Source organism: Danio aesculapii, chromosome 7 (genome assembly GCF_903798145.1).
Source record: "Danio aesculapii chromosome 7, fDanAes4.1, whole genome shotgun sequence".
Lineage (NCBI taxonomy): Eukaryota > Metazoa > Chordata > Actinopteri > Cypriniformes > Danionidae > Danio > Danio aesculapii.
Window position 1 is genome coordinate 73,582,073 of NC_079441.1, and position 27,036 is coordinate 73,609,108.

General features: G+C 40.5%; 10 protein-coding genes across 10 annotated transcripts; 4 read left to right on the forward strand and 6 right to left on the reverse strand.

Moving 5' to 3' along the window:
* Positions 1-1,808: 1,808 nt before the first annotated feature.
* LOC130232546 (caspase activity and apoptosis inhibitor 1) lies at positions 1,809-5,364 on the reverse strand. Its single transcript, XM_056462499.1, has 6 exons — positions 5,224-5,364; positions 4,478-4,669; positions 3,245-3,329; positions 2,755-2,809; positions 2,606-2,670; positions 1,809-2,330 (listed from the first exon to the last, which is right to left on the reverse strand). Exons 1-6 carry the CDS (start codon positions 5,326-5,328, stop codon positions 1,951-1,953), a joined length of 882 nt encoding a protein of 293 aa, XP_056318474.1. The 5' UTR covers positions 5,329-5,364; the 3' UTR covers positions 1,809-1,950.
* A 1,838-nt stretch (positions 5,365-7,202) lies between these two features.
* On the reverse strand, positions 7,203-7,636 carry LOC130232550 (histone H3). Its single transcript, XM_056462502.1, has one exon. It carries the CDS (start codon positions 7,623-7,625, stop codon positions 7,215-7,217), a length of 411 nt encoding a protein of 136 aa, XP_056318477.1. The 5' UTR covers positions 7,626-7,636; the 3' UTR covers positions 7,203-7,214.
* A 677-nt stretch (positions 7,637-8,313) lies between these two features.
* Positions 8,314-8,912, reverse strand: LOC130232553 (histone H2A). Its single transcript, XM_056462506.1, has one exon. The coding sequence runs from the start codon at positions 8,835-8,837 to the stop codon at positions 8,451-8,453; it is 387 nt and encodes a 128-aa protein (XP_056318481.1). The 5' UTR covers positions 8,838-8,912; the 3' UTR covers positions 8,314-8,450.
* A 551-nt stretch (positions 8,913-9,463) lies between these two features.
* LOC130232548 (histone H1-like) lies at positions 9,464-10,360 on the reverse strand. Its single transcript, XM_056462500.1, has one exon. The coding sequence runs from the start codon at positions 10,194-10,196 to the stop codon at positions 9,594-9,596; it is 603 nt and encodes a 200-aa protein (XP_056318475.1). The 5' UTR covers positions 10,197-10,360; the 3' UTR covers positions 9,464-9,593.
* A 3,445-nt stretch (positions 10,361-13,805) lies between these two features.
* Positions 13,806-14,302, reverse strand: LOC130232559 (histone H2B 1/2). Its single transcript, XM_056462512.1, has one exon. It carries the CDS (start codon positions 14,199-14,201, stop codon positions 13,827-13,829), a length of 375 nt encoding a protein of 124 aa, XP_056318487.1. The 5' UTR covers positions 14,202-14,302; the 3' UTR covers positions 13,806-13,826.
* A 931-nt stretch (positions 14,303-15,233) lies between these two features.
* LOC130232563 (histone H4) lies at positions 15,234-15,548 on the reverse strand. Its single transcript, XM_056462517.1, has one exon. It carries the CDS (start codon positions 15,543-15,545, stop codon positions 15,234-15,236), a length of 312 nt encoding a protein of 103 aa, XP_056318492.1. The 5' UTR covers positions 15,546-15,548.
* Positions 15,549-20,042: 4,494 nt separating this feature from the next.
* On the forward strand, positions 20,043-20,448 carry LOC130232554 (histone H2A). Its single transcript, XM_056462507.1, has one exon. The coding sequence runs from the start codon at positions 20,043-20,045 to the stop codon at positions 20,427-20,429; it is 387 nt and encodes a 128-aa protein (XP_056318482.1). The 3' UTR covers positions 20,430-20,448.
* Positions 20,449-21,432: 984 nt separating this feature from the next.
* Positions 21,433-21,859, forward strand: LOC130232551 (histone H3). Its single transcript, XM_056462504.1, has one exon. It carries the CDS (start codon positions 21,433-21,435, stop codon positions 21,841-21,843), a length of 411 nt encoding a protein of 136 aa, XP_056318479.1. The 3' UTR covers positions 21,844-21,859.
* A 2,607-nt stretch (positions 21,860-24,466) lies between these two features.
* On the forward strand, positions 24,467-25,031 carry LOC130232560 (histone H4). The gene has a single exon (XM_056462513.1). The coding sequence runs from the start codon at positions 24,467-24,469 to the stop codon at positions 24,776-24,778; it is 312 nt and encodes a 103-aa protein (XP_056318488.1). The 3' UTR covers positions 24,779-25,031.
* A 419-nt stretch (positions 25,032-25,450) lies between these two features.
* LOC130233019 (histone H2B 1/2) lies at positions 25,451-26,008 on the forward strand. Its single transcript, XM_056463001.1, has one exon. It carries the CDS (start codon positions 25,456-25,458, stop codon positions 25,828-25,830), a length of 375 nt encoding a protein of 124 aa, XP_056318976.1. The 5' UTR covers positions 25,451-25,455; the 3' UTR covers positions 25,831-26,008.
* Positions 26,009-27,036: the final 1,028 nt, after the last annotated feature.

Sequence of the window (27,036 nt, forward strand, 5' to 3'; positions counted from 1 at the left end):
CCGTGACCTGCAGGATAGTCTCTGAGGGAGGTGGAGACATGACACTCTCTGCTCCTGTTGCTTGCGGTGGTGGGTAGATCCAGCTGGTGGCGCCTGTCATGTCCCCCCTGGTGCCTTCTCGGGACTAACTTGAGGGGCTAGGCGAGCAGTTGAATTGAATAACAGACCCAGTCCCCAGATGTCAGCAAAGATGCCGACGACTTCTTGTCTGGTGGCTAGGGGGCTTCAAGTCGGTGTACTGGACATGCGGTGCCCTTCGCAGGGAACCATTTCCCGAGTTTTTCCCCTCTCTCTCATGTATCCTGGGGATCGGATGCTTCCGCTAGCTCTATGCCTGCCATCAGCTCCAGCCAGAGGACAGGGTTGGGGTGTAGGATGGGTTGTCGTTGCTGAGAGGGCAAAGTCTGCAGCAGGCGGTCTACAACGAGCCTCTTGATGACCTGGGTGGCTGTTGTAACTTCGGCACCTGCTCTTTGGCTGGGGCGCTTGTCCAGTGCTCTCACTGCTGGGTACCAGCGCACTGAGCACTCTTCTGGGTTAGTTCTGAAGGGCTGGGAATCCTGCCCTGTGAGGATCCTCTCCTTCTCATGCTGTGTTCACACCAGATGGGGCTAGCCTGGATAAATCGCGCTATTCTCACGTAAATAGAAGCGTGAACTTTTTGAGTTTAGCCGCTTCATTCGCGCATCAAATTCACAACAGACACGCGTGACGGCCAGGGCTTTTCTCTGCCCGGCGACTCTAGCTTCGTTGCTAAATGGCTAACATGGATTTAATGAAAGAATAGCTGTGTTTATGTGCTTTAAGAAGGCTGATAAACAGCGTCGATTAGTTTGGAGCCGTGTCTAAGTCCACTAGATCCTTTCAGAGGTGCACCTAGCTCTGTGAGCTCAGAAACTCCTTCAGAAACTGAACCTGGAGGATGGAAGCTTTCAGCGGTGCTTCCGACTGAGCTGAGCCAGTTGATGAGCTGTTGTCCGGTGTCTGGAGGAGGATTTCCCCCCCAACAACAGACGTCATAATCATGCCCCTACTAGAGCAAGCTCCTGAGTGATTGACGCGGCGCGAATGTCTGCTGAAGTTCAGATCTTCAAACTTCGATTCGAACATCAGCGATTTGTGCGAAACACACGATACGCACGTTAAGCGCGCAAACCGCTAAACTCGTGCCGCAGGATGTCTATTCGCATCTTTTCGTTGACTTAACATGTTAATCACTCATGCTTGACACTTCTTCCGCGTCTGGTGTGAACACAGCATCACTCACAGCAACGACATCAGGCAGAGGAGGTCATCCATCTTCAGCCCATGGTGTGGGTGGTAAAGTAGAGAGAGAGCAGGACCCTACAGGTAAAAAACCATCCAGATGTTAATGCCTGTGTCATGTGTGACCCCTCAAACTGCCTGCATTCTTCACCAGATGCCGCAGGTGAGAGATCACATAGACAAAGAGACAAGGTATAAGGTATTATTAGGGATATGGAGCAAGGGTATAGTGTGCTGGGATGCGCAGAGCGGTGTGTTAAGTGCCAAGGAGTCTGTGCTGGGTGAGGTGGCGGTCAGGGTGCCCAGTGGGAGAGGAGAACACAGCGTGAGTCCTCCTATGTGTTCCAAATCTCCTCCTCATCCTGTTGTTTTGATGTGATTTCTGACTGTTGTAGCTGTGAAATAATCATTCAGCGGAGAGATATGGAGCTGTAATGCACTCAAAACCTGCTGGAACTACTTCAGCTGTGCCTTTATCTGACAATAACCACAGACCTGAGAGTGACCATCAGCCAATCAGAATCAAGGATCCAACAGCCGTGCAGTATTTAAGGGATTTTTAATAACAAAAACAGATTATCATATCAAATTCAAATCATTTTCATGATCCACAGCAAATCTGTCTGAAATTTCATGACCTTAAAAGTGTTTTTTTAGTCAGTATTCCCAATGATTCCTCCATCTTCAGTGTAGTTGCGTGTGTTTTTTGCTCTCTCCGGCCTTCATGAGTGCTTTAATAGCTCTGGCCCTCATCTCCAGCTCCAGGAGCTCCAGCTGTTGAGCTGACGGGTGTTTTTCTGCCGTTTCTGGAGCTCCGGCTCTCTCTGCGCTCGGCTCTTTGCGGGACTCAGAGCAGCTGAGGATCTCGCTGACACTCCGCTCGATGTCCTGCTGGAGCTCCACCTTGGGTTCAGGGGGTGGGGCTGGGGGAGGAGCTTCATCTTTGGGAGGCGGAGCTTCATCTTTGAGCGACGGCTCTTCAGATTTCGGCACTTTGTGGCCTTCGATGTCACTGTCATCGATTTCTGCATTGATGCTAAGAACGTCACTGTCTTCTCCAGAACCTGCGCACAACACACACACACGCAGATGAAAAAACAAACATGCATATGCACATACTTGCACGCACACACACATGCAAACACATATATACACACACCCACAAATGCAAACATACACAAAGACACAAATAAAAACAATCACACAACATAAATACGCATGCACACACACACACATACAACACATACAGCCAGATAAAAACACACACACACAAATAGACTATATCCAGCATAACCCAGGAGAAACTGAAGAGTCTAGCGTTGATATGGGTTCAATTTACCCTGCTTTTCTTCAGTGTCGGGATTGTCCCTCAGAGATGAAGTGGAGTCCACGTTACTGTCTTGCCTGTGGATGAAGATAAACAAATGATCAATCCTCTGAGCGGTTTAATAATTATGAGAAATAAATGACGGAGGCGTATCGACTCACTGACTGTCTGTGCAGCTCTTCGGTTCAGGAGCAGCAGTGACTGACAACTCTTTACCTGCGCGCGCACACACACACACACAACCACCAACACACACAAGGAATTACAGGAGACACTTGTCAAATAATAACATTAGTGTAATTTAAAAGTATATATATCCTGAAAATGAGATTTACAGCTCAAATTATATTTAATATAAATAAATTTTGTGTTAATATTATGAATTTTTTAGGTTGTGTTAATATTAGGAAACTTAATATTAACCTTTAGTTATTAGTTAGTTGTTTTTTATTTATAATAATTACAATAATAATAATGATCGTCTTTATATAATAATAATAATAATATATAATAATAATATAATAATAACAACATATATAATAAACACATATATATATATATATATATATATATATATAAATATAAAAAGGTGAGTGTTTGCTTTGTGTGTTCAAGCACAGAACGAATACGTTTAAAGTATTTGATATTTACCATCTAAGATCTCCAGCAGGTGAATGTCGGAAATCTGCAGTAACTGATCCCAGCACAGTTTCTTAATCTCATTCAGTGAACAATCCTATGGGAAATAAAGAGGAGTTTATTAAAACATCTGACACAAATCCTCAATCTCATGCATCTGACAGGACATTCCCAGCTGCAGCTTTTATTACTCTAGTGCAGGGGTCACCAATCTCGTTCCTGGAGGGCCGGTGTCCCTGCAGGCTTTAGCTCCAACTTGCCTCAACACACCTGGGTGAGTGTTTCAAGTATACCTAGTAAAACCTTGATTAGCTCATTCAGGTGTTTGATTAGGGTTGGAGCAAAAGTCTGCAAGAGACTGGCCCTCCAGGAACAAGTTTGGTGACCCCTGCTCTAGTGTATATTTGAAGAGTTCAGATGCAAAAACCTCTAGGTGCCGTCTGAAATTTCCATCGAAAATAAGTTTTTCTTTTGTTTATGTTGAGGTATTTCACTTTAATGACCAGGAAAAGGACTTATTCTTTGCCATAAAAGTGATATTACTGAACATACACACAGGAGCCTGATAAAAATGCTCATTTTACAGGAAAATTCCAGACGGCAGAGGTTTTTGCATCTGAACTCTTCATTTATAAACTAACTTGCTTATATGAAAAAGATTCTATTGATCAATAAATTACATCTTGATTTAGTTAAACTTAATTAAACTGAGGAACTAGTGAAAAAAACATGATAGTTTTTACTGCAAATTTCTAAAGATTGCTCAGGAGCGTTTACTTGGGAAGCTTTAATTATAATAATAATGTGGACAAACATAACCATGTCCAAAAACTGTGACAAAAAATATGTATGACTATGTTTTTTCTATGATATAGGTTTTGTTTCTTCCTTTTTTATGTATACCTAATTTCACTAATTCTTTAATTCAATTATAGTCATCACAAAATGTCAACATCAAAATGAAAATATTAAACATTAAATACAGGAAACCCGTGTAATGGATCCTTAAAAACAACTGCACTGTAAAAAGTGACTACTTAAAGTTGAGTACACCATTTGGAACTTGGAAATGTTAATTTAATCAACTAATTTTATTCTATGCATGTATATCCACTTTCTACACCGTGTGATATTAATAAGAAAAGTAAATTCTGTGGTCAAACTCTTCTGAATTGAAGATCGTTAGCGTGTCTGGGTGTTGATTATGGAGATGATAGTAATGCTGAATGAAGGCGTGTATGTGACCTTCAGTCCGTCAGGCAGCATCTCCTGCAGTTTATTCTCTCCCAGCACACTGAAGCACTGCTCCAGCATCTCCCTGCGCTCCTGCATGTATCCGCTGATGGGTTTGAAGCTCCGGCTCAGGTCCAGGCCTCCGTCTTCCAGCTGACTGGGCTCCTGAGGGCCCTCCGGCAGCTCCAGAGGCTTCCTGCACTCCTGTCACACACACAGGAGAGATGTTAAACACATATACATGCATACACAGACAGACATATACATACACATACTGAGATATTCCTGTACACAAATACTCAGAGACACTGATACACACAGAGATATACATAAATACAGAGAGACATACATGAACACATGCATGTGTGTGTGTATTATTAGCTCAGAAGATATGTATTACTGGTTAATTTTAGTATAATCATTATATAAATAAAATAAATGAGTAAACTAATGATAAAATTGCGTTTTTAAAGTTATAATATGGTAATAATCATCTTTATGGCAACATTCAACAACAATTTCGAGTATTTTAGCAGTATCGTGTGACACTATTACAAAACAAATGAACAAAACACATTCATAATACAGATAATAACACTGTGACATGAGTATTACCAGGCGTTTACAGCTCTTATATTTCTGTATGTACAGTGTGTTTCTATAGACGTTCATAGCTGGCAGACACTGACGCCATTTTCAACACAATGGACGGGAAACCCCGCACCATTCGCTCTTCGCCTGTCTAAACTCTCTCTTACCTCCATGCTGGAGCCAGTTTTCCTCCTCTTCATCTGTCCATCATCCAGCTCTCGGTCACACTGGCTCCATTTCTTTTCTTTTTCTCTTTTCTTGCCCTCCTGCATCTTTCCATTGCTGCAGAAGCGCCGTCGCACGCCGATAACGTCACACAACAAAGCAGCATATCGTCGGTAAAGCCTAGAAGGGATACAGCTGCGGATAATCACGTAACATTTGTGACGCTACACAACAATTGTTTATATTTTAAAATTACCATGAGGATTTCTTGAGAATTAGAGCAGATTTAATAAAACACAATTAATGGATTATTTAATGAATAGTATAAATAATTATCGTTAACTTCTAACCGCAGCTGTATCCCTTCTAGTTACAATGTAGGTTGGCATGCAACGATAGGAATATTCCCGCCATCTACTGGGCTGGAGTGTGGACCAGTGACGGAAAATGAAGACTTAAATCAGAGAAATGAAAATTAATTAACGAATAAATAATTGAATAAATAAATAAATATGTATAAAATCTGTTGTGCTACACAAACACTTCATGTTGACTTCACACTTGCGCCTACAGTCAAGCAGGAACCGAGTGTATGGCTGTATTCACCTCCCGTTAAATGGTTGATGCATTTTGGACTATCAGAAATAGTTGCATTAATCCAAGGAAAAATAATGCACAAATTAAAGAGGCATAACTACATTATTAGTCTACATGTAAATGTGTATAAAGGCCATATTCCACATTTGCAGAGACAAACTGCATTGATACTTTGGTTAGTAATCCACACACTCTTAATGTTATACATTCATTTATGTGTAATGTTTTCTTCTGCAGTGCAGTCTTAGTTATTCTTCCATAAACAAAACATATACAATTTCAAATATCCATAATCTAACAGCTCAAATCAACGCTATTTATTTATTAATGTCTGCTTTAGCTTCTCTTCTGTTCATTACATTTAATACTTTCCTAGTGTATCTGATCAATATCATTTCCACATTAATCTTGAGTCCAGCCACATTCCTAAAACCTTTTCTTTTTTCACCTTTACCTAAACCGGCCAGTCAGTAAATTATTAATGTATTTACTGATTTCTTATTTATTCTTTAAGTCATTTACTTATTTATTCATGTATTCAACCACCCATTCAGTCCTTTATTTATTAATGCACATATGTATTTCTCTTCGTGTAATATATCAAGCTTACAAATAAGTTTCTGCAAATAAATGTTCTTGTGAATTCTTCATGCTACAACAGTGATTTGTTTCTGCAGTGGATGTTTATAACATTAGACCTGCTCAGTTTGACTAAATCATTACTAGTTGAAGTAAAATTAGGAATAATATATTTTAAGTTTGATTTCTCACTACACACTTTTTAAACAGGGTTTCTGCAGGTTTAACAGAGCTAAATTTAAGACTTTAAGACGGTAAAACCATTATAACTTAAATTCTAGAGTCATAAAGGCTGAGGAATTTTTCAAATGGGCCAGATGGAAAAGACTTGCATTTGCCCTTTTAAAAAAATCTTTTATTATAATTTAATACATTTAATAATTAAATAATTTATATTTTATTCCTTAGCAAAATATTTTAAATACTGTATAAAGCCAGCTCTACTTGTATCCAGACTGATTTTCCAACAAATACTCAAATAAAAAAATGTAAAATGAGAAAATTAAACCAGGATAATTAAAAGTTATCTTTTAAAATAAAGTTTTGAGACGGATTGTTGATTGTATTGGTTTTGACCAGATTGTATAACAATTTATAAACGAAAGAAAAGATCTTAAAATTAAAACAGCTAATCGCTACTTTAGTAAGTTTAAGACTAAGGCCTAGAATTTGGATTGAGATTTTAGACAATTTAGGACCCTGCAAAATCCCAGATAGAAGTCAAGGTAAAGTTAACTGGAAAATTCCCGCACTTAGTGTAATTTGTGTGGCTCTGAAAAGAGCCTTTGGGGTTTGATTTGTGTCAGGCAGCTGTGGTTTAGGCGCGCTCTCCGCGGATGCGGCGGGCCAGCTGGATGTCCTTGGGCATGATGGTGACCCTCTTGGCGTGGATGGCGCACAGGTTTGTGTCCTCGAACAGACCGACCAGATAAGCCTCGCTGGACTCCTGCAGGGCCATGACGGCGGAGCTCTGGAAGCGCAGGTCAGTCTTGAAGTCCTGAGCGATTTCTCGCACCAGACGCTGGAAAGGCAGCTTGCGGATCAGCAGCTCGGTGGACTTCTGGTAGCGGCGGATCTCTCTGAGAGCCACGGTACCGGGCCTGTAACGGTGAGGCTTCTTCACTCCACCGGTGGCCGGGGCGCTCTTGCGGGCAGCCTTGGTGGCGAGCTGCTTCCTGGGGGCTTTGCCTCCAGTGGACTTACGGGCGGTCTGCTTGGTTCTGGCCATTGCTGCGAGTTGCTGCTTCTATTCAGAATTATCTACGCTGAAAATGCCGCCCTGTGTCTGACGGGCCGCTTTTAAAGTGTTTCTCGGCCACGAGTTCCAGCCGTTGAGGCGCAGTGGCTTGTGATTGGCTGATGTGTGGCTGCCGGCCAATCACAGAGCGCCTCCTGTGTTCAAACAAGCGGAAAGGGGAGACCGACTGTATTTCCCGCCTAAAATGCTTTGCTGTTTGTTCTTCGCACTCTTACAAAGACGAAACTATTTCAATTCATATGTGTTTCTATAGCAATTTTACAGCACAGAACAGCTTAATAAATAAAAAAAATAATAAAACGCCAACATTTTAGAACATCCCCGAAAGCCTGATAAATAATACATAAATAAATCTGAGATCAAAATAGTGTAAAACCGAGATGAATAAACGTAACTTATATTACTGATTTGACTAACTTTAAACTATGACTTTGGTTAGTAGGCAAATTTTAACGTAATAAAGCCAGGCTGTATGGTATTACGTGGTATCATGCAAGTATTACATAGATGAAAAATTAATTCTACTTAAACCCTGGATTGTTTTTAACATCACGTTTACGCCTAGTTTTTAAATTACATCTATTAATTGTATTGAAGGGGGGGGGGGGGGGGCATCTTTTCATTTGACGTAATGAATGGCTTAGACTTGTGAGTTGATGGCTTTATTTGGGTTATCAAATAAACGCACATGGTTTAGGTTTTATGTTACGGGTGTATTAGGAAGTCAGCACTTTTCAGATAGAGTGAGTGGCTCTTAAAAGAGCCTTTGGGTGTTAAAACAGATCTCTGGCACGTTTATTTGCCTTTTGCGGCCTTTTCGGTTTTCTTAGGCAACAGTACCGCCTGGATGTTGGGCAGCACACCACCCTGTGCGATGGTCACTCCGCCCAGCAGTTTGTTCAGCTCCTCATCATTGCGCACCGCAAGCTGCAGATGACGGGGAATGATACGGGTCTTCTTGTTGTCCCGAGCGGCGTTTCCAGCCAACTCGAGGATCTCAGCAGTCAGATACTCAAGCACAGCTGCCAGATACACCGGAGCACCGGCACCGACGCGCTCAGCATAGTTACCTTTGCGGAGCAGTCTGTGGACACGGCCGACGGGGAACTGCAGTCCAGCCCTGGAAGAGCGAGTCTTAGCCTTAGCTCTGGCTTTACCTCCGGTTTTGCCTCTGCCGCTCATTGTCGCTTCAGTGAATCAGTTGACGCTGAAAGAATGAATGAATTACAGTTAATCGCTCGCCCTATTTAAACGACGTCTGCTGAGCGCCCATTGGCCAAACTTTGTTAAGATTTCAAACCAATCACTGAACGTTCCACCGAAAAACCACACCCTCTTTGGCAGGATCGATTAGAATGCGTTGACGGTTTTTTATTGTCTCTTAAAATATTAAACACTTCTGTAAAGACCAATTTAACGAAAGTTTTTTTAAGTAAGTTTATTTCAACTAAAGCATATATCTGTCATTGAACAACATGCATAAGAAACAACGAATTGAGTAATAAATAAGTTACAATAGACTTTATGAAATCATAGATTTTATGAAGTTATATTTGATTCAAATTTAATTTTGAAATATTTTCTATGCTTCGAGATACATGTCGATTAAAATCGTGTTAAATAGTAATTAAAACATTACTGGATTAGTAATTAGAAAAACCGTTTTTAATGATGTAATCAGTTATTTTTTAAAGTAATTAACAAATCTGGTGACTTATTTCAGGTTATTTACATTAGCTATCTACAACCAACACTCAATAGCATACTTTCTGAAGATGCTGACATACTATTGATTAATTTACTTTGTTAAATGTGTTTAATAAAGTATTGGGTTAATGTCTTAATGTATCAGTTTAATTAAGGAGCTCTGCTCTTTCTTCAGAATTTGTGGGTGGCTCTTAAAAGAGCCGTTGAGGATCAAACAGCTGAAGATGTCGTTTACTTCTTCTTGGGTGCTGCCTTTTTAGGCTTGGCCGCTTTAGGCTTCGCCGTCTTGGGCTTAGCCACCTTGGCTTTCTTGGGGCTCTTGGCTGCTTTCTTGGGGGCCGCGGGCTTCTTGGCCTTCTTGGGGCTCTTTGTAGCCTTTTTGGGGGCAGCTGCGGGTTTCTTGGCCTTCTTGGGCGACTTCTTAGCGGCGGGCTTCTTTACAGCAGCGCTCTTGGGCTTTTTGGCGGCGGCGGGTTTCTTGGCTTTGGGAGCCGCTTTCTTGGCTGGTTTCTTCTTGGGCTCGGCCTGCTTCTTGTTGAGCTTGAAAGAGCCGGAGGCACCGGTCCCCTTGACCTGCACCAGAACACCTTTAGTCACCATACCCTTGATGGCAAGCTTGACGCGGGAGTTGTTCTTCTCCACGTCGTAGCCACTGGCGGCAAGGGCTTTCTTCATGGCGGCGAGGGACATACCGCTCCTCTCCTTAGACGCGGACACTGCTTTGACGATCAGTTCGCCAACGCCTGGTCCGGCCTTCTTGGCTTTAACAGCAGTCTTCTTCCTGGGCGCTTTAGCCGGCGCGGCTGCAGCTGGAGCTGGGGCGGTTTCTGCCATTACTCTGAGCGGATCTTGGGTATTCACAACTCGATCTGAATCTGATTCAGGAAGGACGGAGCGCCGCTACTCTTTAAAGGCGCATGAGAACCTTATAGACTCAATTCGCGCAGCTCGGGGTTTGTGCGCCTGCTAGAACGCCTCACTCTTGTGTTTTCTTCTCTCATAATTGGGGTAAAACCGGACTGATAAATTAGTGTAGCTCATTATAAAACAGAATGAACAGCAAAAGGAGGTCCTGGGCTTTGTTTAGAGACTATAATACGCGAAGAATAAAGCTTTCTTTTTTGACATTAAGATCAAATCCAGGGCGGAGATCTGTCGCGGGGGAAAGCCGAGTGTAAATTTGATGCCTCGTTTAAGTTTAAAAATTAACAAATCATATTAAAGCGTTTTCTGTTTCATCAGCAAACAGCCTGAAAGTGAGTTTAATGCCATGAACATCAGTGAGGGTCATTTGCAGGGTTTCATAAAGCTTATGTTTTGGGCTTCTTCAAACACACAGACACCCCATGAAGAGGAATGCATTGGTCTCTCATCTTCTGTGGCACATCATAATAATGGCATTCTTCTTCTCAGTTATAACAGCGGTAATAACATAATAATAATAATAATAATGATATATTTGTATTTTTAATACAGTAAATATGCATATCAAAAACTATAATTCTCAAAACAATGAAACTTTCTTTCATCATCGCTTAAGACTGTTCAGCATTTGAATGAGGAGTGTGTTATAGGGCACTTATCAGTGATTACATGCCATTCATTGTAATTATTGGATATTTTGCTACTAAGTTACGGGTATAAAAATATATAGTAACAAAGATAAGTTTGTTTTGGTTAAATTGTGTTTCTGACACAATATTTAACTTTTACTGTTTTCAGTGTACACTACATAGAAAAGATCAACCAGATGGAGACCGGAGCAAATGATAAAGTGTTTGCATTTTTTTTAATGGAAGCATATCAGTAGCAACATTTTACATTATTGTATGTGATTATATTGAGAGTGACCTCGTGTATTAGTTAGCTGTCAGAAAAAATATGATTATTGTACCATCCTGATAAGAGTGTGTCTGTTTGTGTGTGTTCTTCATCTTTGCCCGTTGCTCTGAATTTATGCATACAGTTGAAGTCAGAATTATTAGCCCCTTTGTTTATTTTTTTCCCAATTTCTGTGTAACAGAGAAAATATTTTTTTTCAACACATTTCTAATCATAATAGTGTTAATAAGTCATCTCTAATAACTGATTTATTTTCTCGTTGTCATGATGACAGTAAATAATATTTGACTAGATATTCTTCAAGACACTTCTATACAGCTTAAAGTGACATTTAAAGGCTTAACTAGGTTTATAAGGTGAACTAGGCAGGTAAGGGTAATTAGGCAAGTTATTGTATTACGCTGGTTTGTTCTGTAGACAGTCGAAAATAAATTGTAAAGGGGCTAATAATTTTGACCTTAAAAAGTATTTAAAAAAATAAAACTGCTTTTATTTTAGCTGAAATAAAACTAATAAGACTTTCTCCAGAAGAAAAAATATTATCAGACATACTGTGAACATTTCCTTGCTCTGTTAAACATCATTTAAACATATATATATATTGAAGGATAGCATTTTTTATTGTTAGATTTTGCTAAACATTTACTAATAAATGCAAACATAAAGGGTTTCTTCTTTTAAAGGGTTAACAGTGATAATGTGTGTACAAGAAAGAGGAACCCAACTTCCTGCTACTGGAGGCCTGCTGCTAAGTGTGTGTGTGAGAGACGTATAAAAAGCCGGAAGGACAGCAGAAAGGCAGAGGCTGATACATTAGTACATCTCTCCTGCGCAGAAATTGTACTCTCTAACTTCCTGCATTCAAAGTAAAACTTGTTAATTTTCAATTCAGATCTCCGTCAATTTTTGAACATGCAATGGACCATTTGAGTCCAACAATATATATATTTTTTTAATCAAAGGGGGCTAATAATTCTGACTTCAGCTGTACATGTTGAAATGTTATTTTTTTACCAATCAGGTTAAAACACATCTAAGTAAACAGAAAGGTTTTAACATTTATCTTAAATCATGTATTCAGTTCTTAAATCAGATGCATCTAAAATAAACAAATTTTCCAAAAACTGCTGCAGCCGGTTCTTGATGCACGAGTAGAACATAGTGTGTTCCTCAGTGATCCTGCAGGTGGACCGTGTGATAGCTTAAAATTAATTAACTATTATGCTAAATGTTTGATTTCATTACTAATATGATATTACAGACTGTCAATACATTTCAAGGCGCAGCCTTGGGCTGGAGGGGGTCCGCAGGATCACATCTCACAGGATCCCATCTCTGTTATTCGCAGACGATGTTGTTCTGTTGGCTTCATCAAACATGGACCTTCAGTATGCACTGGGGTGGTTTGCTGCCGAGTGCGACACGGTTAGCATGAGAATCAGCACTTCCGAGGCCACAACCCAGGGTTAGGTTGAAGGCCATGGTGCTCCACCCGAAAAAGGTGCTTTGCCATCTCCAGGTTGGAAGAGAGTCCTTACCCCAGGTGGAGGAGTTCAAGTATCTTGGTGTTTTGTTCACAAGTGAGGGAAGGATGGAGCGTGAGATTGACAGGCAGATCAGTGCAGCAGTAATGCGTTCGATATAACGGTCCGTTGTGGTAAAGAAGGAGCTGAGCCAAAAGGTACAGCTCAATCTACAGATTGACTTTACAGGTCAATCTATATTCCTACTCTCACCTATGGTCATGACCGAAAGTACAAGATCTTGGATACAAGTGGCCGAAATAATTGTCCTTCGCAGGGCGCACCCTTGTGGATAGGGTGAGGAGCTTTGACACCCGGTAGGGGCTCGGAGTAAAGCCGCTGCTCCTCCACATCGAGAGAAGTCAGCTGAGGTGGCTCAGGTATCTGTTTCGGATGCCTTCAGGATGCCGACCTAGGGAGGTGTTCCAGGCATGTCCCACCGGGAGGAGGCATCGGGAAAGACCCAGGACACGACACGGTGGGAACTGTCTCTCGGCTGGCGCGGGAACGCCTTGAAATCCCCCGGAGGAGCTGTAGGAAGTGTCTGGAGAGAGGGAAATCTGGGGTTCTCTCTCCTAAGACTGCTACCCCCGCGACCCGGCCCTGGAAAAGCGGTAGAAAATGAATGAATGAATGAATATTACAGACTTAAGGGCACTTCCAGATCAGTGATGTTTTCAACAGATGGTAAGGGGTTTACTGTATTCTACTTTTCTTTGTTTTTATGGATATGAACATTGTATAGCTTATATTAAATTAATATTTAAAAAGCTTAAGAGAAAACTGATAGGGAGGTGGGCCTTTAAAAATGATCAGAGGGAGATGGACCTGAACTGATAAAGGCTGACAACCCCTGGTCTATATTTACTCTATAATAAGATTAAATCTTGCATGGGTTTATGTTAATTTAGTACTGGTACGTATAGATAGCTTTTTGACGCAGTTCAAAATAGATATATTTCATGCAGTGCTTGGCAGGTTGAGACCAAACTTATATCACGTAAATTAATCTAACAGAAAAATCACGTGGTTCACTCTTTAACGGACACAGATGTGTGGCTCTTAAAAGAGCCTTTGTGTGTTGCTCTCCGTCAGAGCTCTACTTGGAGCTGGTGTATTTGGTGACGGCCTTGGTGCCCTCAGACACGGCGTGTTTAGCCAGCTCCCCGGGCAGCAGTAGTCTCACGGCGGTCTGGATCTCTCTGGAGGTGATGGTGGAGCGCTTGTTGTAATGGGCGAGACGAGAAGCCTCACCGGCGATGCGCTCGAAGATGTCGTTGACGAACGAGTTCATGATGCCCATGGCCTTGGAGGAGATACCGGTGTCAGGATGAACCTGCTTCAACACTTTATACACGTAGATAGCGTAGCTCTCCTTCCTGGTCCTCTTGCGCTTCTTTCCTCCTTTACCAGCGGTCTTCGTCACGGCTTTCTTGGAGCCCTTCTTAGGCGCAGCCTTGGCGGGTTCAGGCATTTTGAATCTGAGTGTTAGAGTCTTCACGAGTGAATAATTTCGTGCTGATGTACGGGGGGTTTATATCCACTCCTGTATGCTAATTTAGAGACACTCTGATTGTGTGATTTCATAGGCCAAACTCACATGTCATTGGAGAACACGTTGCAGAACTAAAGCCAATTACAGGCGGTAAAATAACAGCTCCGCCCTACGATTCACATTTGAACGACACCCTTCACAATACTCGGTTCCCTTTTTTCGTTTCCCGCTCATTTCAAGCTTTATTTTTAATTAGAGATAGTAGCTGATTAAAAACCAGTCATGTTCAGATAACTTTCAAAAAAAAAAATCTTCAAATTATTAGAAAACGATAAAATCATTACAGCAAATGAAACGTTCACGGTCTATTTTGTTGTTTTATTGGCTATTACTTTCACTATTCAGAAGCGTTCAGCTATTAGCGGGTTGGGTTCAAAGTGTGCTTGCAGAATCTACAATTTCTCTAAATGTCTTATCTTTTGAACCAAATTCGCAATAACCCATAAGTGGAAGCACCAACAGTACTTGCTTTATTTCATCCACATCATTAAAGCAATCATGAATAACTTAACTCGCTCAATACATGCTAACCAAGAGTCATTTTCTGGTTTATGCTAGTCTAATCTTCGATATGGGCCATATCCACATGAATTTCCTCGTCGCCAGTTTGTTATGTTTACGAGACAAAGACCTAGACATAGCATCAAACGTGCTTTACTCAGATATTTTAACGTTCTAACACATTACATGGCTTTAATAGTGGTCCAGAACCAATGAATTGCCAGACCTGGATCTTTCTGATTCTTCACGAACACATTTTATTCATATTGGCCACATGAAGCAGTTTTACCCCTGAACATGCAGAGTACCACAGAGAAACAGTTAAGCTGAAAATAAATTAACGCGTTTTAGTCAAGTTAAATAGGTAATACAGGAAACAGCTTTGGCTCTTTAAGTGAATTGTTGTGTGGCTCTTAAAAGAACCGTTGTGTTCGTGAGTATTAAAGTGGTTTATCCACCGAAGCCGTACAGAGTGCGTCCCTGTCGCTTCAGCGCGTACACCACATCCATGGCGGTAACGGTCTTCCTCTTGGCATGCTCGGTGTAGGTGACGGCATCGCGGATCACGTTCTCCAGAAACACCTTCAACACTCCACGAGTCTCCTCGTAGATCAAGCCAGAGATACGCTTAACTCCGCCACGACGTGCCAGACGACGAATGGCGGGTTTGGTGATTCCCTGGATGTTATCACGTAGAACTTTACGGTGACGCTTTGCGCCTCCTTTACCAAGTCCCTTTCCGCCTTTGCCTCTTCCAGACATGTTCAATAAAGACCTTCTTTTCAAAAGACAAGAAACAATACTCAGAGAGAGACAAAGTGAAGTTTTTTATATCTGCCTACAGGACCTAACTGAAACCATTGTCGAATCAAACAAGGCCACGCCCTCTTGGTCAAAATGAAAGCTAAAGGAGAAGGCCTGGGTATCTAAGACGCTTGAGTTTGTTGCTTGTTAATGTGCAAAACTTTAAATGGCAAATGTAAATTAGATATTAAAGTTTGAGGACAAACTTTATGGTGGCTTGAAAAGCCGAGTCTAAAAGTTTGAAGTTGTTTTAAAGTGTAAATAACTGAAGCAGTTTTTATGAAGTTTGAAACAGTCGGCGTAGATAAGTAGATATATGTTAGCATGTTTCTAGGTTGTTGCTAGACGGTTGCTAAAGTATTCTGAGTGGTTGCTAAGCAGTTGCTAACATCAACTAGCATGATTCTAGCATTAATTAGCATGTTACTAGCATTTTTTCTAGCATGAATTAGCATGTTTCTAGCATGAATTAGCATTATTCTAGCGTGAATTAGCATGTTACTAGCATGATTCTAGCATGAATTAGCATGTTGTTAGCATGATTCTAGCATGAATTAGCATGTAACTAGCATGATTCTACCATGAATTAGCATGTTACTGGCATGATTCTAGCATGAATTAGCATGTAACTAGCATGATTCTAGCATGAATTAGCATGATTCTAGCATGAATTTGCATGTAACTAGCATGATTATAGCATGGATTAGCATGTATTAACATGTTGTTAGCATGATTCTAGCATGAATTAGCATGTATCTAGCATAGTTCTAGCATGATTTAGCATGTTACTAGCATGATTCTAGCACGAATTAGCATGTTATTAGCATGATCCTAGCATGACTTAGCATGTTACTAGCATGATTCTAGCATGAATTAGCATGTTATTAGCGTATTTCTAGCATGAATTAGCATGTTACTAGCATGTAACTAGCATGATATTAGTATGTTACTAGCATGATTCTAGCATGAATCAGCTTGTTTCTAGCATGAATTAGCATGTTGTTAGCATGAATTAGCATGTTACTAGCATGACTAGCATGTCACTATCATGTTGCTAGCACCTTTCTAGCAAGAGTAGCATGTCAGTAGGAAGTTTAAACTGTTAGCATGTGTTAGAAAAGCTAGTCACAGTCTCTGGGACAGTTGCTAGGGTGCTGAAATTGGTTGCTAGGGAGTGGCTAGTAAGTTTAAAGGTAATCAGTGATTGGCTGCTGGTTAGACTGAGTTGAATGAGGCCAGACTCTAGTCTGTAGGACAGTCTGATGCAGAGTTATGAGCTCACAAAGTTTGACCCAATGTTAAGTCAATGGGACTTTTGGGATTTTTCTGGGTCGTTTTTCGGAAAACCCAAAGTCGGATCAGTTAGAAAAGATATAGCAACCCGAGTCAGACCAGTTTGAAGGTTTGACGAAAGTTTGAAGTATGTAGCTTGAAAGGCCTAGGAGGAGATACACTTAGAAATTAGTCTCAGAAGAAGAAGAAGAAGAAGAAGAAGAAGAAGTTTAAGATAGATAACGGTATGCTGGCTTTTCAAGCCACCATAATAAATGTTCTTCATATAAATTTGTATTCTCCATAAGGTGTGCTCAATTAAGTTACACAAATTGAATTTGATGCATAATGTACAAAAAGAAAGCGTAGTAAAACCATTGTGTGAATGTTATTTGTCCTAAATCCATTGAGACCTACAATTTAGACACACGATTAGAATGTGTAGTATTGCATTTTACATTGTGTGCATCTTCACCTCGTATACAGTGTTCATATTTGCATTAATATTTATAACAGCTGTCATAAACAGCTGTGTGCACAAACGGGGACTTATTTCAGGTGTATGAACTCCACATTAACACCATCACTTCACTATGACTGTAATCCTTATTTATCCTGTTAATAATAAATGAGAGAATTGTGCATACGCATCCCCACAGAGACTTGTTGAAGCAGACTTAAATAGACCTACATTTTTGTTTCATTTACTTCAACATGACATCATTTTTCTGAATATTATTTCTAAAATATTTGTTGCCTACATTATTTTTGTTTACTTTATAGTTTTAAAGATACAAATAATAATATGTGTAAAGGGAGAAGTGGGTAATACAATTGTAAGATGTCTTTAAGCTCGAATCAGTTATTGAGTGTTCTTATAGCAAGTAAAATATGTTGTATTTTCAGGTATTTCAATGCATTAAAGAGCAGTTTTAGATTGTAATGTTCATTCTGCTTTTTGTTCAGCTAACTTTAAAAGATAAAGCTCTGATGAAGCTCTTTACGGTTTTATGACAGCCTTACCTTTTCATACTGAATTAAATAATGATTCAAACAGACACATTTCACATATCGTAAGCATGAGTTCAGCTAACTGTAAGTGAGATTTGATTATTTCCTATATATAAGTTCTTCTGCAAGTTGTAATCTTTCATTATTATATATTTTAAACTTTACCATAATATGTTCAGCTGTTTCAGGGATAATATAAGTAGCAGAAAATCCACTCATGCTTTCCTATTAAATGTATAACGACTGGGGCGTTACAGCAGCAAAGTATTTCATTGTAACGTCATTAAAATATAATCAGTTTAATAGACTGCAGCATTCATTTAGCTGTTCAAGTGTAAAACAAGACAAAAAGCCGTTTACACACAAGCGCTGTCAGGATCAGCAGGCTAGTGCAGAAACTCCATTGAAAACACTGGGGTAAAATGAGTTTTCATATTTTAAAGACATGGCATGAGAAAATGGAGGTCAATGCAGTGCTTTCTGTACAGTCTGAGACCCACTTTATATTGTATATCAATCAGGCAGTGAAGATTGTTGATTTTTAAAGAAACCAGACCTTAAACGCACCAATTTATAACAGCATACAGTTCAACGGAAGCGCTTGACCCAGGTTACCAAACAATTAAAAGTCCCTCATACTTCTGCATATTGTTATTAATTTAACATTAATCAATCTATTGTAATTACTATCTAACCACATGAATGTAGGCCTGTGTGTTGAGTCTTTATGTGGATCATGATGAAAGTGCAATTGCCTCAGCATGTGATTAGTCACATACTCATTCTTTCATTCATTTTCTTTTCGGTTTAGTCCCTTTGTTAATCCGGGGTCGCCACAGCGGAATGAACCGCCAACTTACCCAGCACGTTTTTACGCAGCGGATGCCCTAGTTAGTTAGTTAGTTAGTTAGTTAGTTAGTTGGTTAGTTACTTAGTTACTTACTTACTTACTTACTTACTTACTTACTTACTTACTTACTTACTTACTTACTTACTTAGTTAGTTAGTTTGTTACTTAGTTAGTTGGTTAGTTACTTAGTTAGTTTGATACTTAGTTAGTTAGTTACTTAGTTACTTAGTTTGTTTGTTACTTACTTAGTTAGTTACTTAGTTAGTTACTTACTTGGATTGTTAGTTAGTTAGTTTGTTTGTTTGTTACTTAGTTAGTTACTTAGTTAGTTTGTTAGTTAGTTTGGTTTCTAAAATGTTAAATCATTCAATCTGCTAGTAAACTAATTACAGCTGGCCATGAAATATCAAGATCAATGTGTTGAGTTGTTTTTCCACACTCTATATGGACAATGATGGTCATGTGAACACTTCATCTAAATTGATCTCTTCCACTGAAGTGCCAAAATATTGCCATAATTTCTGTTGTAAATATTGATAGATGACTGAATATTGACAGACTTGAGTTTTAAAATGTGATGTGCCTGATTACAATCCCTGTGAAATCCGTTTTTAATTTTTATGAAAGATATAAAAATGTTACAATGGCCATCGATGTATTTCCAGTCATGCGTATTTCTATACTACTGCTTATTATTTGCACTGGATTTGTTAAACTTTCTTGTTTCACAGCATTTAAATATGATATCAGAATTTTATTTTCAATCTATGCAACTTTTAAAAACAAAGAAGTGACCCCCTGAATGTAATTTAACCTGTGTTAAATAATTATTTATTATCTTACCGAGTTTATTATTGTTTTTGTACAATTTGTCTAATTGCATGCTGTTTGGATACAGTGTTATGTTTAGCAATCGAAGACGCCTGTTTTGTTGGTGAAGGGTTTAATAATGATACAAAAAAAATCTAGATAATATTTGTACTGCTAACATGAAGTTTATTAAGCTTTTCTTACATGCACATGTACAACAATCACAGCCATTACTCGGGTATGAGCATGTAACATGTTATGAGTTGTTTATATGATGCTGATAATGTTCAAAAGCATTATTTTCATCAGGGATTTACGACAAGCGATCGCTATTCGCTAAAGGAGTGGATTTGTCAAAGAGGTGTGGTTTTTTAAAATGAAGTACAGTGATTGGTTTGAATCCTCACCAGACTCTAACCAATGGGCGACCTACAGCTGCCGTTTAAATACTGCGAGCGTTATCTATTTAAACCATTCGTTCTCTCAGCTTGACCTGATTAACTGAAGTAACAATGAGTGGTAGAGGCAAAACCGGAGGCAAAGCAAGAGCAAAGGCCAAGACTCGCTCTTCCAGGGCTGGACTGCAGTTCCCCGTCGGCCGTGTCCACAGACTGCTCCGCAAAGGTAACTATGCTGAGCGCGTCGGTGCCGGTGCTCCGGTGTATCTGGCAGCTGTGCTTGAGTATCTGACTGCTGAGATTCTGGAGTTGGCTGGAAACGCCGCTCGGGACAACAAGAAGACCCGTATCATTCCCCGTCATCTGCAGCTTGCGGTGCGCAATGATGAGGAGCTGAACAAACTGCTGGGCGGAGTGACCATCGCACAGGGCGGTGTGCTGCCCAACATCCAGGCGGTGCTGCTGCCTAAGAAGACCGAAAAGGCCGCGAAAGGCAAATAAGTGCACTAGAAAACCGCATTAACACTCAAAGGCTCTTTTAAGAGCCACCCACTCTATCTGAGAAAGTGCTGGTTTCCTAATACTCATGTAACTAATATGAACAGAGTGTCTCTTATCCTTGTTTTTTCCCCTCTTTTCTTCCCCTCTGTTGTCTAGACTTTCCAAAAAAAATAAAAAAAAGTTTAAGTAATGTAAACCATAGAAACTAAGCCTACGTGGTATAAAGTAACTAGTGCCCAGGTTTTAATGTTTCCAAGAATTTGTATTTCTAATTAGTCTTAACTATTGCTAATTCCCCTTCCATTACGACAAAATCTGATCTTTATATACAAACAGAACAGTATTTAATCAAATTAGTAGTAAGTTTACTCTAACCTTATATTTTTATATATATGCTTAAATCACTCCTGTGAGTTGGGAGTTGCTCTGTAGCAGTGACATTCGCATCGATCTGAATTAAACAAATTTAACTGTTACATTTATACTAAGTTGAATTGGTTTTAATTTTTAGTTAATTTATACTGGTATTACCATTACTGTCTGACTTGCTTAAAAGTTCCTAAATATGAAATATTGTCTCTTTAAGTTGCAGTATATTGTAAGATTGATAGAAATACAGCAGCTTTGTTTTTTTTCTACATTGATTACAGTTTGCAATGACTGTTTTAACTTTATACACTACAGCTAGACTGCGGTTTTCCTTTTTTTAATTTTCATTAAAATTCATTATTGTTTTTTTTTTTTGCAGTCCTGTTCTTTTAAATATTATTATAAAGAGAACAGACCCAACGCATTTTGGGCGGGAAACACAGTCGGTCTCTTGCTTCCGCTTGTTTGAACACATGAGGCGTGCGGTGATTGGCCAGCAGCCACACATCAGCCAATCACAAGCCGCTGCGCCTCAACGGCTGGAACTCGTGGTGGTGAAACGCTTTATAAGCGGCCCGTCACACACAGATCGGCATGTTAATTTAAGACAATCCTGAAACAGTCCTCTGCTGCAATGGCAAGAACCAAGCAGACCGCCCGTAAATCTACAGGAGGCAAAGCCCCCAGGAAGCAGCTCGCTACCAAAGCTGCCCGCAAGAGCGCCCCAGCCACAGGTGGAGTGAAGAAGCCTCACCGTTACAGGCCCGGTACCGTGGCTCTTAGAGAGATCCGCCGCTATCAGAAGTCCACCGAGCTGCTGATCCGCAAGCTGCCTTTCCAGCGTCTGGTGCGAGAAATCGCTCAGGACTTCAAGACTGACCTGCGCTTCCAGAGCTCCGCCGTCATGGCCCTGCAGGAGTCCAGCGAGGCTTATCTGGTCGGCCTGTTCGAGGACACAAACCTGTGCGCCATCCACGCCAAGAGGGTCACCATCATGCCCAAGGACATCCAGCTGGCCCGCCGCATCCGCGGAGAGCGCGCTTAAACCCGCCCTGCAGCAACCAAAGGCTCTTTTCAGAGCCACCTCAGTCTAACTTAAAAGATCAAGTTCAAAATCTGACTTTTCAAAGGCTGGCTGTAATGTGTAGTGTCATTTGACGCTTTTAGAAAGCTCGTGTTCGGCCCAAGCTCGCAGTGTGTTTCTGAATAATTATAACTTTGTGAATGGCAGCCTCTAGATCGTGGGTCTTTAAACAGAGACGGGCCTCTTTCTGTCCAGTTAACCGCGAAATCACATGTAGGGGTAAAAAAAATCATTGATTTTTTTTAAAACGACCCCCTCAAGATTTTTTTTCTTCCATTCTATATGCAATATAGTTTTTCACAATCGGATATATGTAAATCATATTATAAAGAAAATTCCAAATTAATATATAAAATAACAATATATACTGTAAGTGTTTGTCCCCCTGAAATTGTCTCGCTGGTGTTTGTTTGACAACTTGCTTTTCTGTTTTCTGAAGAAAGGCAGATTCTAAGTCCACTGTCATCTTTATCTCACGATTTAATGATGCGTTAATAATAGAGTGGAGGAACTGTGACGACAATTTGTATGCAAAAACCGGGAAGCGAGTTAACATTTTAGCAGTTCCAATTCCCTCGTCCCAGTCAATAGTTTTTTTCAATGGGATTTCAGTTAAATCGCTTAAATAAGGTTCGTGGCCAACACAACTTCAAAATACTTTCACGTTTTTTCTACGACATAAAACACATCAGTTACAGCACACGCTTGATTTATTAAATCAGTTACGCTTTCTTAAAAAAGACTTGCTATTAAGTTGCTAAATGGGACTACAGGCGGTGTCGGAGACATTCGTCACCTAGCTGAACTCGTCTGGAGCGCAGCTCGCTTGTGTTTCGGGAATTTGGATTTCTGTGTTATTTAAGTGTTTTCATAAATAGTATATTAGAGTTTGTAGTATTTTTCTAATTGGGAATTAGCAGCCGATTAGCCTACAAGGTGACGTCATCGTTCCCGCACTCGTTCCCTCAGTTTGTCACTGGTGTGGTGTCACTTAGTTGGTGTGACCTCCTTTATTGTTAAAGGGCACATAGGTTACCCCCTTTTTTCATATTTAATATAAGTCTTTTGTGTCCCCAGAATGTGTCTGTAAAGTTTCAGCTCAATACACCCATCAGATTATTTAATATAGCTGTCTGAAGTGTCTGTGTTATAGCTGGAAAAGGTTGTTGCTGTTTTTTTGTACTGGCCCTTTAAGGCTAGTCCTCCCTGCCCACCGTTCCCACGTGCCTGTCAGCAATCTCCGCCCTCGGCTGCCTCAGGAAGCAGATCTCACATAACGTGTGTGAGAAATACTACAGTAAGAACTTTAACAATCACTATTTGATGCATTTTTTTGTGGATTTGCAGCAATGAGTCTCACACAATGTCATTACAAAGTTCACGCACACACACACAGCGAGGACACACACACACACAGCGCAGCTGGCAACTAAATCGGAAGTTCTAAAACGCGCGCACTTCCACATTGAAGAATACACTATATACACACACATTTCTGTCCAAACAGCTTGTAAAGTAGATTTTTCACCATAGGTGCCCTTTAGGATGTTGTTAATCTATCTAAGTCTTCTTTTTCGTTTCATGACTGTACTCTCCTTGGGAGTGTTACTGCCACCTACTGTACTTCTCGTGCACTTGGGTGATGGATCTGTATTGTCTGTGTAGCTTGGGGAAAAACCCATCCACCTTAGAGCATCAGTTCTCAGGCCAAAGCGGTACACCTTTTGCACTGAGCTCCTCAATCCCGAAATGGACAGAATCTTCAAAATTCTATTAATTCCTACGACATGTCCTCTAAAATGGTAAAAGTGGCCTATATATAAGACTAACTCTCAAGCCTTTCCCAAGAGGGTCTGTGACATGCACTGGCCTATGTGGAATATCACTGTTCCTGGATCACCTACGCCGGTCCTCATATCTGTTACAGATAAAGCCTGTTCTATTGTTTCAGCCATCATGCACTCATCATCACACATCCAGTTTCCATGCTTCCCCATTAATGAAAGTGTTTCAAATCTGCCAAAATTTTCTTCAATGATTCTTTTGCCAATTTATCTGTCATTCCCCATTATTCTAATATGTGATGTTGGTCTGATGTATATACTGACAATTTGTCACTTAGTATTAAACTTATTTTGGCGTTAAATCTTACTAATACTCCTACTTTTTGCTCAACTGGATCTTTTGCCCCATCTGTGTAAATCTGTATGAAGGATTTAAATATTTATCTGTTTGGTAGTTAGGACAATATGGGTGTTATGCAGATGATTCTCTTTTTTTTTTCTTTGTTATGATTTGACTGCTTGCGACCCTTTTTGTTCACTGTGGTGATATTGTAGATATTCCACTGCCTGCTGTATGTGATCATTCAATTTTTGTCAACTTAATCTTATATCAAATATAGTTCGTTAGACCAGGCATTGGGTTTCATCTCATCGCTCTGTGCTCTATTTAAAAAGAGGGCGTGCCCTGCGTGGTGCAAGGCTGGTTTCAGTTAGGTCCTGTAGTCTGATATAAAAGGCTCTCATTCGACGAATTATGTTATTTAGACTGCTCTGTTTGCGGAAGTTATTTGTGAAGCATCATGTCTGGACGAGGCAAAGGCGGAAAAGGGCTCGGTAAAGGAGGCGCAAAGCGTCACCGTAAAGTTTTGCGCGATAACATCCAAGGAATTACTAAACCCGCCATTCGCCGTTTGGCTCGCCGTGGCGGTGTTAAGCGTATCTCCGGCCTGATCTACGAGGAGACTCGTGGAGTGTTGAAGGTGTTTCTGGAGAACGTGATCCGCGATGCCGTCACCTACACCGAGCATGCCAAGAGGAAGACCGTTACCGCCATGGATGTGGTGTACGCGCTGAAGCGACAGGGACGCACTCTGTACGGCTTCGGTGGATAAACCGCTCAAATACACACCAACACAACGGCTCTTTTAAGAGCCACACAACCTTTCACTGAAAGAGGTTTAATCTGTAAACGTTTTTGTAAAGTTAACCCATGTTTAGATATCCAACTGTTTCCAATATCAAATGCGTCTTGAAGCAGTTCAAGCTTAGCCTTATTTTCAGTTACAGTAATATGGTGGACTTGTGTGTAGGACAAAGCAGGTTCTCAAACTTTAGCTTTTGCGATGAGAAAAGGAAGCTACGTGGTAACGAATAATAGCCTGAACGCATCGTCTGCTGTAATTTCATCGTTTTTCTAATGTTTTAAAGTTAAATTTGCGAACGATTGCAGGATTGTGTTTTAGGTTTGTATATATGACCGATTTATAGCATACTCTCCCTAATAATCACAAAAAAAACTAAATGAGCGGGAAACGAAACAAGAAGCCGGTCATTGGGGGTGTCGTTAAAATTTGAATCGCAGGGGGAGGAGCTGTTATTTAACCGCCTGTGATTGGCTCTCGTCCTGTAAAAGGTTCTCTAATGAATTGTCAGTTTGTGGGGTTGGCCTGTAAAATCACACAATCAGAGGCCTCCACAGCTTCTCTAAATTAGCATACAGTAGTGAATATAAACCCCCGTACGTGGTCGTATGTTAATTCATTCGTGAGAATTTGATTGCTGTTTCATCATGCCTGAACCCGCTAAAGCTGCGCCCAAGAAGGGCTCCAAGAAAGCCGTGACGAAGACCGCCGGTAAAGGAGGAAAGAAGCGCAAGAGGACCAGGAAGGAGAGCTACGCTATCTACGTGTACAAAGTGCTGAAGCAGGTTCATCCTGACACCGGCATCTCCTCCAAGGCCATGGGCATTATGAACTCGTTCGTCAACGACATCTTCGAGCGCATCGCCGGTGAGGCTTCTCGTCTCGCCCATTACAACAAGCGCTCCACCATCACCTCCAGAGAGATCCAGACCGCCGTGAGACTGTTGCTGCCCGGGGAGCTGGCCAAACACGCCGTGTCTGAGGGCACCAAGGCCGTCACTAAATACACCAGCTCCAAGTAGAGCTCTGACTGAGAACAACACACAAAGGCTCTTTTAAGAGCCACACATCTGTATCACTTAAAGAGCTTCCTGAGAATAGATTAGTGTAGTTTAAGGTAGTGACTGTAAGCTTGACCATCTTCATAATAATGAAGAACTGTAAGGCTGTTCAACAGTAATTTGCTTGTATGGGTTATGGTTTGGTTCCCAATAATAGCATAATTCCTGGACATTTATTGTTTTTTTTTGAGAAGGCAAAAAATCGTTTTCTTTGGAAATCGCGTGTGTCTCCCCATGTCCAGTTAAAGCTGCGAGAACTACATAATTAATTAACTACCCTAGGAATGTAAATGAGGAAGATCAATGTGTAATGAATGTCATGTTTATGCAAAAGGGTCAAATCCGGGGTCTTTGTTTTCGGGCCGAGTAACCAAAAACACTTTATGCACTTTAATTTTTAACATAAATGATGAACTGAAAATGCCGAAAAGTCCTCATACAGAGCTACGATCCATAGCTATGTGACGTGTCAAACTCACACTAACAGATGTCAACACTGGTCAATCAGAATCAAATGAAAGTGTCTTCAGGTGTGTAATGAACAGCTCATTCCTGCTGGTCACTCCTGAAGCTCAGGTTTCGACTCTCAAGCTGATCCTGACGCAGTCCAACAGCAGGTAAAGCTGGTTTAATTCCTTATTCAAGTATTCTTACACAACTAATTTGGTTCTTCAACAACCATATTGCTGCCTCGGTATGGCAGAAACAAAAGCTATGAACAAATTGCTTTACTCATTGATTCACGGTTTCGGAGCATATGAAAGCTTGTTGGCGACACCTTTTGGTCAAAATCCTGTAAATACAACATCTCAGACAACATCTCAGGCAAAACATGCATTAGAGTTGACTTGTTAAAGCATTTTGCGAACGTTAAATTGAAATTGTAACCTATAAATGCTCTTGCATTATATTATATTAATAACGCTTATGCATGATTTGCGTTCTTTTATACATTTTCCAGGCTTATGTAGTATGGGTTTATATTAGTTAACCTAGATCAAACCTTTTATTGATTTATTTTTGACAAATCTGATGGTCATCTTTCCTACTGCAGACTACACTGACACAGGGTCGTCCACTCCCCCTCATGGCCTGTTTTTATTTATTTAGCTTAAGCATGCACTGGCTTATGGTAATACAGTTTTTCCAAATGCTTACACGTATTGT

Coding starts and splice junctions, on each gene's coding strand:
- LOC130232546 (XM_056462499.1), bottom strand. CDS start 5,328: ATGCAGGAGGGCAAGAAAAGAGAAAAAGAAAAGAAATGGAGCCAGTGT. Junction 4,670..5,223: donor AAACTGGCTCCAGCATGGAG/GTAAGAGAGAGT, acceptor TGTGTGTGACAG/GAGTGCAGGAAGCCTCTGGA. Junction 2,810..3,244: donor CCTGCTGGAGATCTTAGATG/GTAAATATCAAA, acceptor GTGCGCGCGCAG/GTAAAGAGTTGTCAGTCACT.
- LOC130232550 (XM_056462502.1), bottom strand. CDS start 7,625: ATGGCCAGAACCAAGCAGACCGCCCGTAAGTCCACTGGAGGCAAAGCC.
- LOC130232553 (XM_056462506.1), bottom strand. CDS start 8,837: ATGAGCGGCAGAGGCAAAACCGGAGGTAAAGCCAGAGCTAAGGCTAAG.
- LOC130232548 (XM_056462500.1), bottom strand. CDS start 10,196: ATGGCAGAAACCGCCCCAGCTCCAGCTGCAGCCGCGCCGGCTAAAGCG.
- LOC130232559 (XM_056462512.1), bottom strand. CDS start 14,201: ATGCCTGAACCCGCCAAGGCTGCGCCTAAGAAGGGCTCCAAGAAAGCC.
- LOC130232563 (XM_056462517.1), bottom strand. CDS start 15,545: ATGTCTGGAAGAGGCAAAGGCGGAAAGGGACTTGGTAAAGGAGGCGCA.
- LOC130232554 (XM_056462507.1), top strand. CDS start 20,043: ATGAGTGGTAGAGGCAAAACCGGAGGCAAAGCAAGAGCAAAGGCCAAG.
- LOC130232551 (XM_056462504.1), top strand. CDS start 21,433: ATGGCAAGAACCAAGCAGACCGCCCGTAAATCTACAGGAGGCAAAGCC.
- LOC130232560 (XM_056462513.1), top strand. CDS start 24,467: ATGTCTGGACGAGGCAAAGGCGGAAAAGGGCTCGGTAAAGGAGGCGCA.
- LOC130233019 (XM_056463001.1), top strand. CDS start 25,456: ATGCCTGAACCCGCTAAAGCTGCGCCCAAGAAGGGCTCCAAGAAAGCC.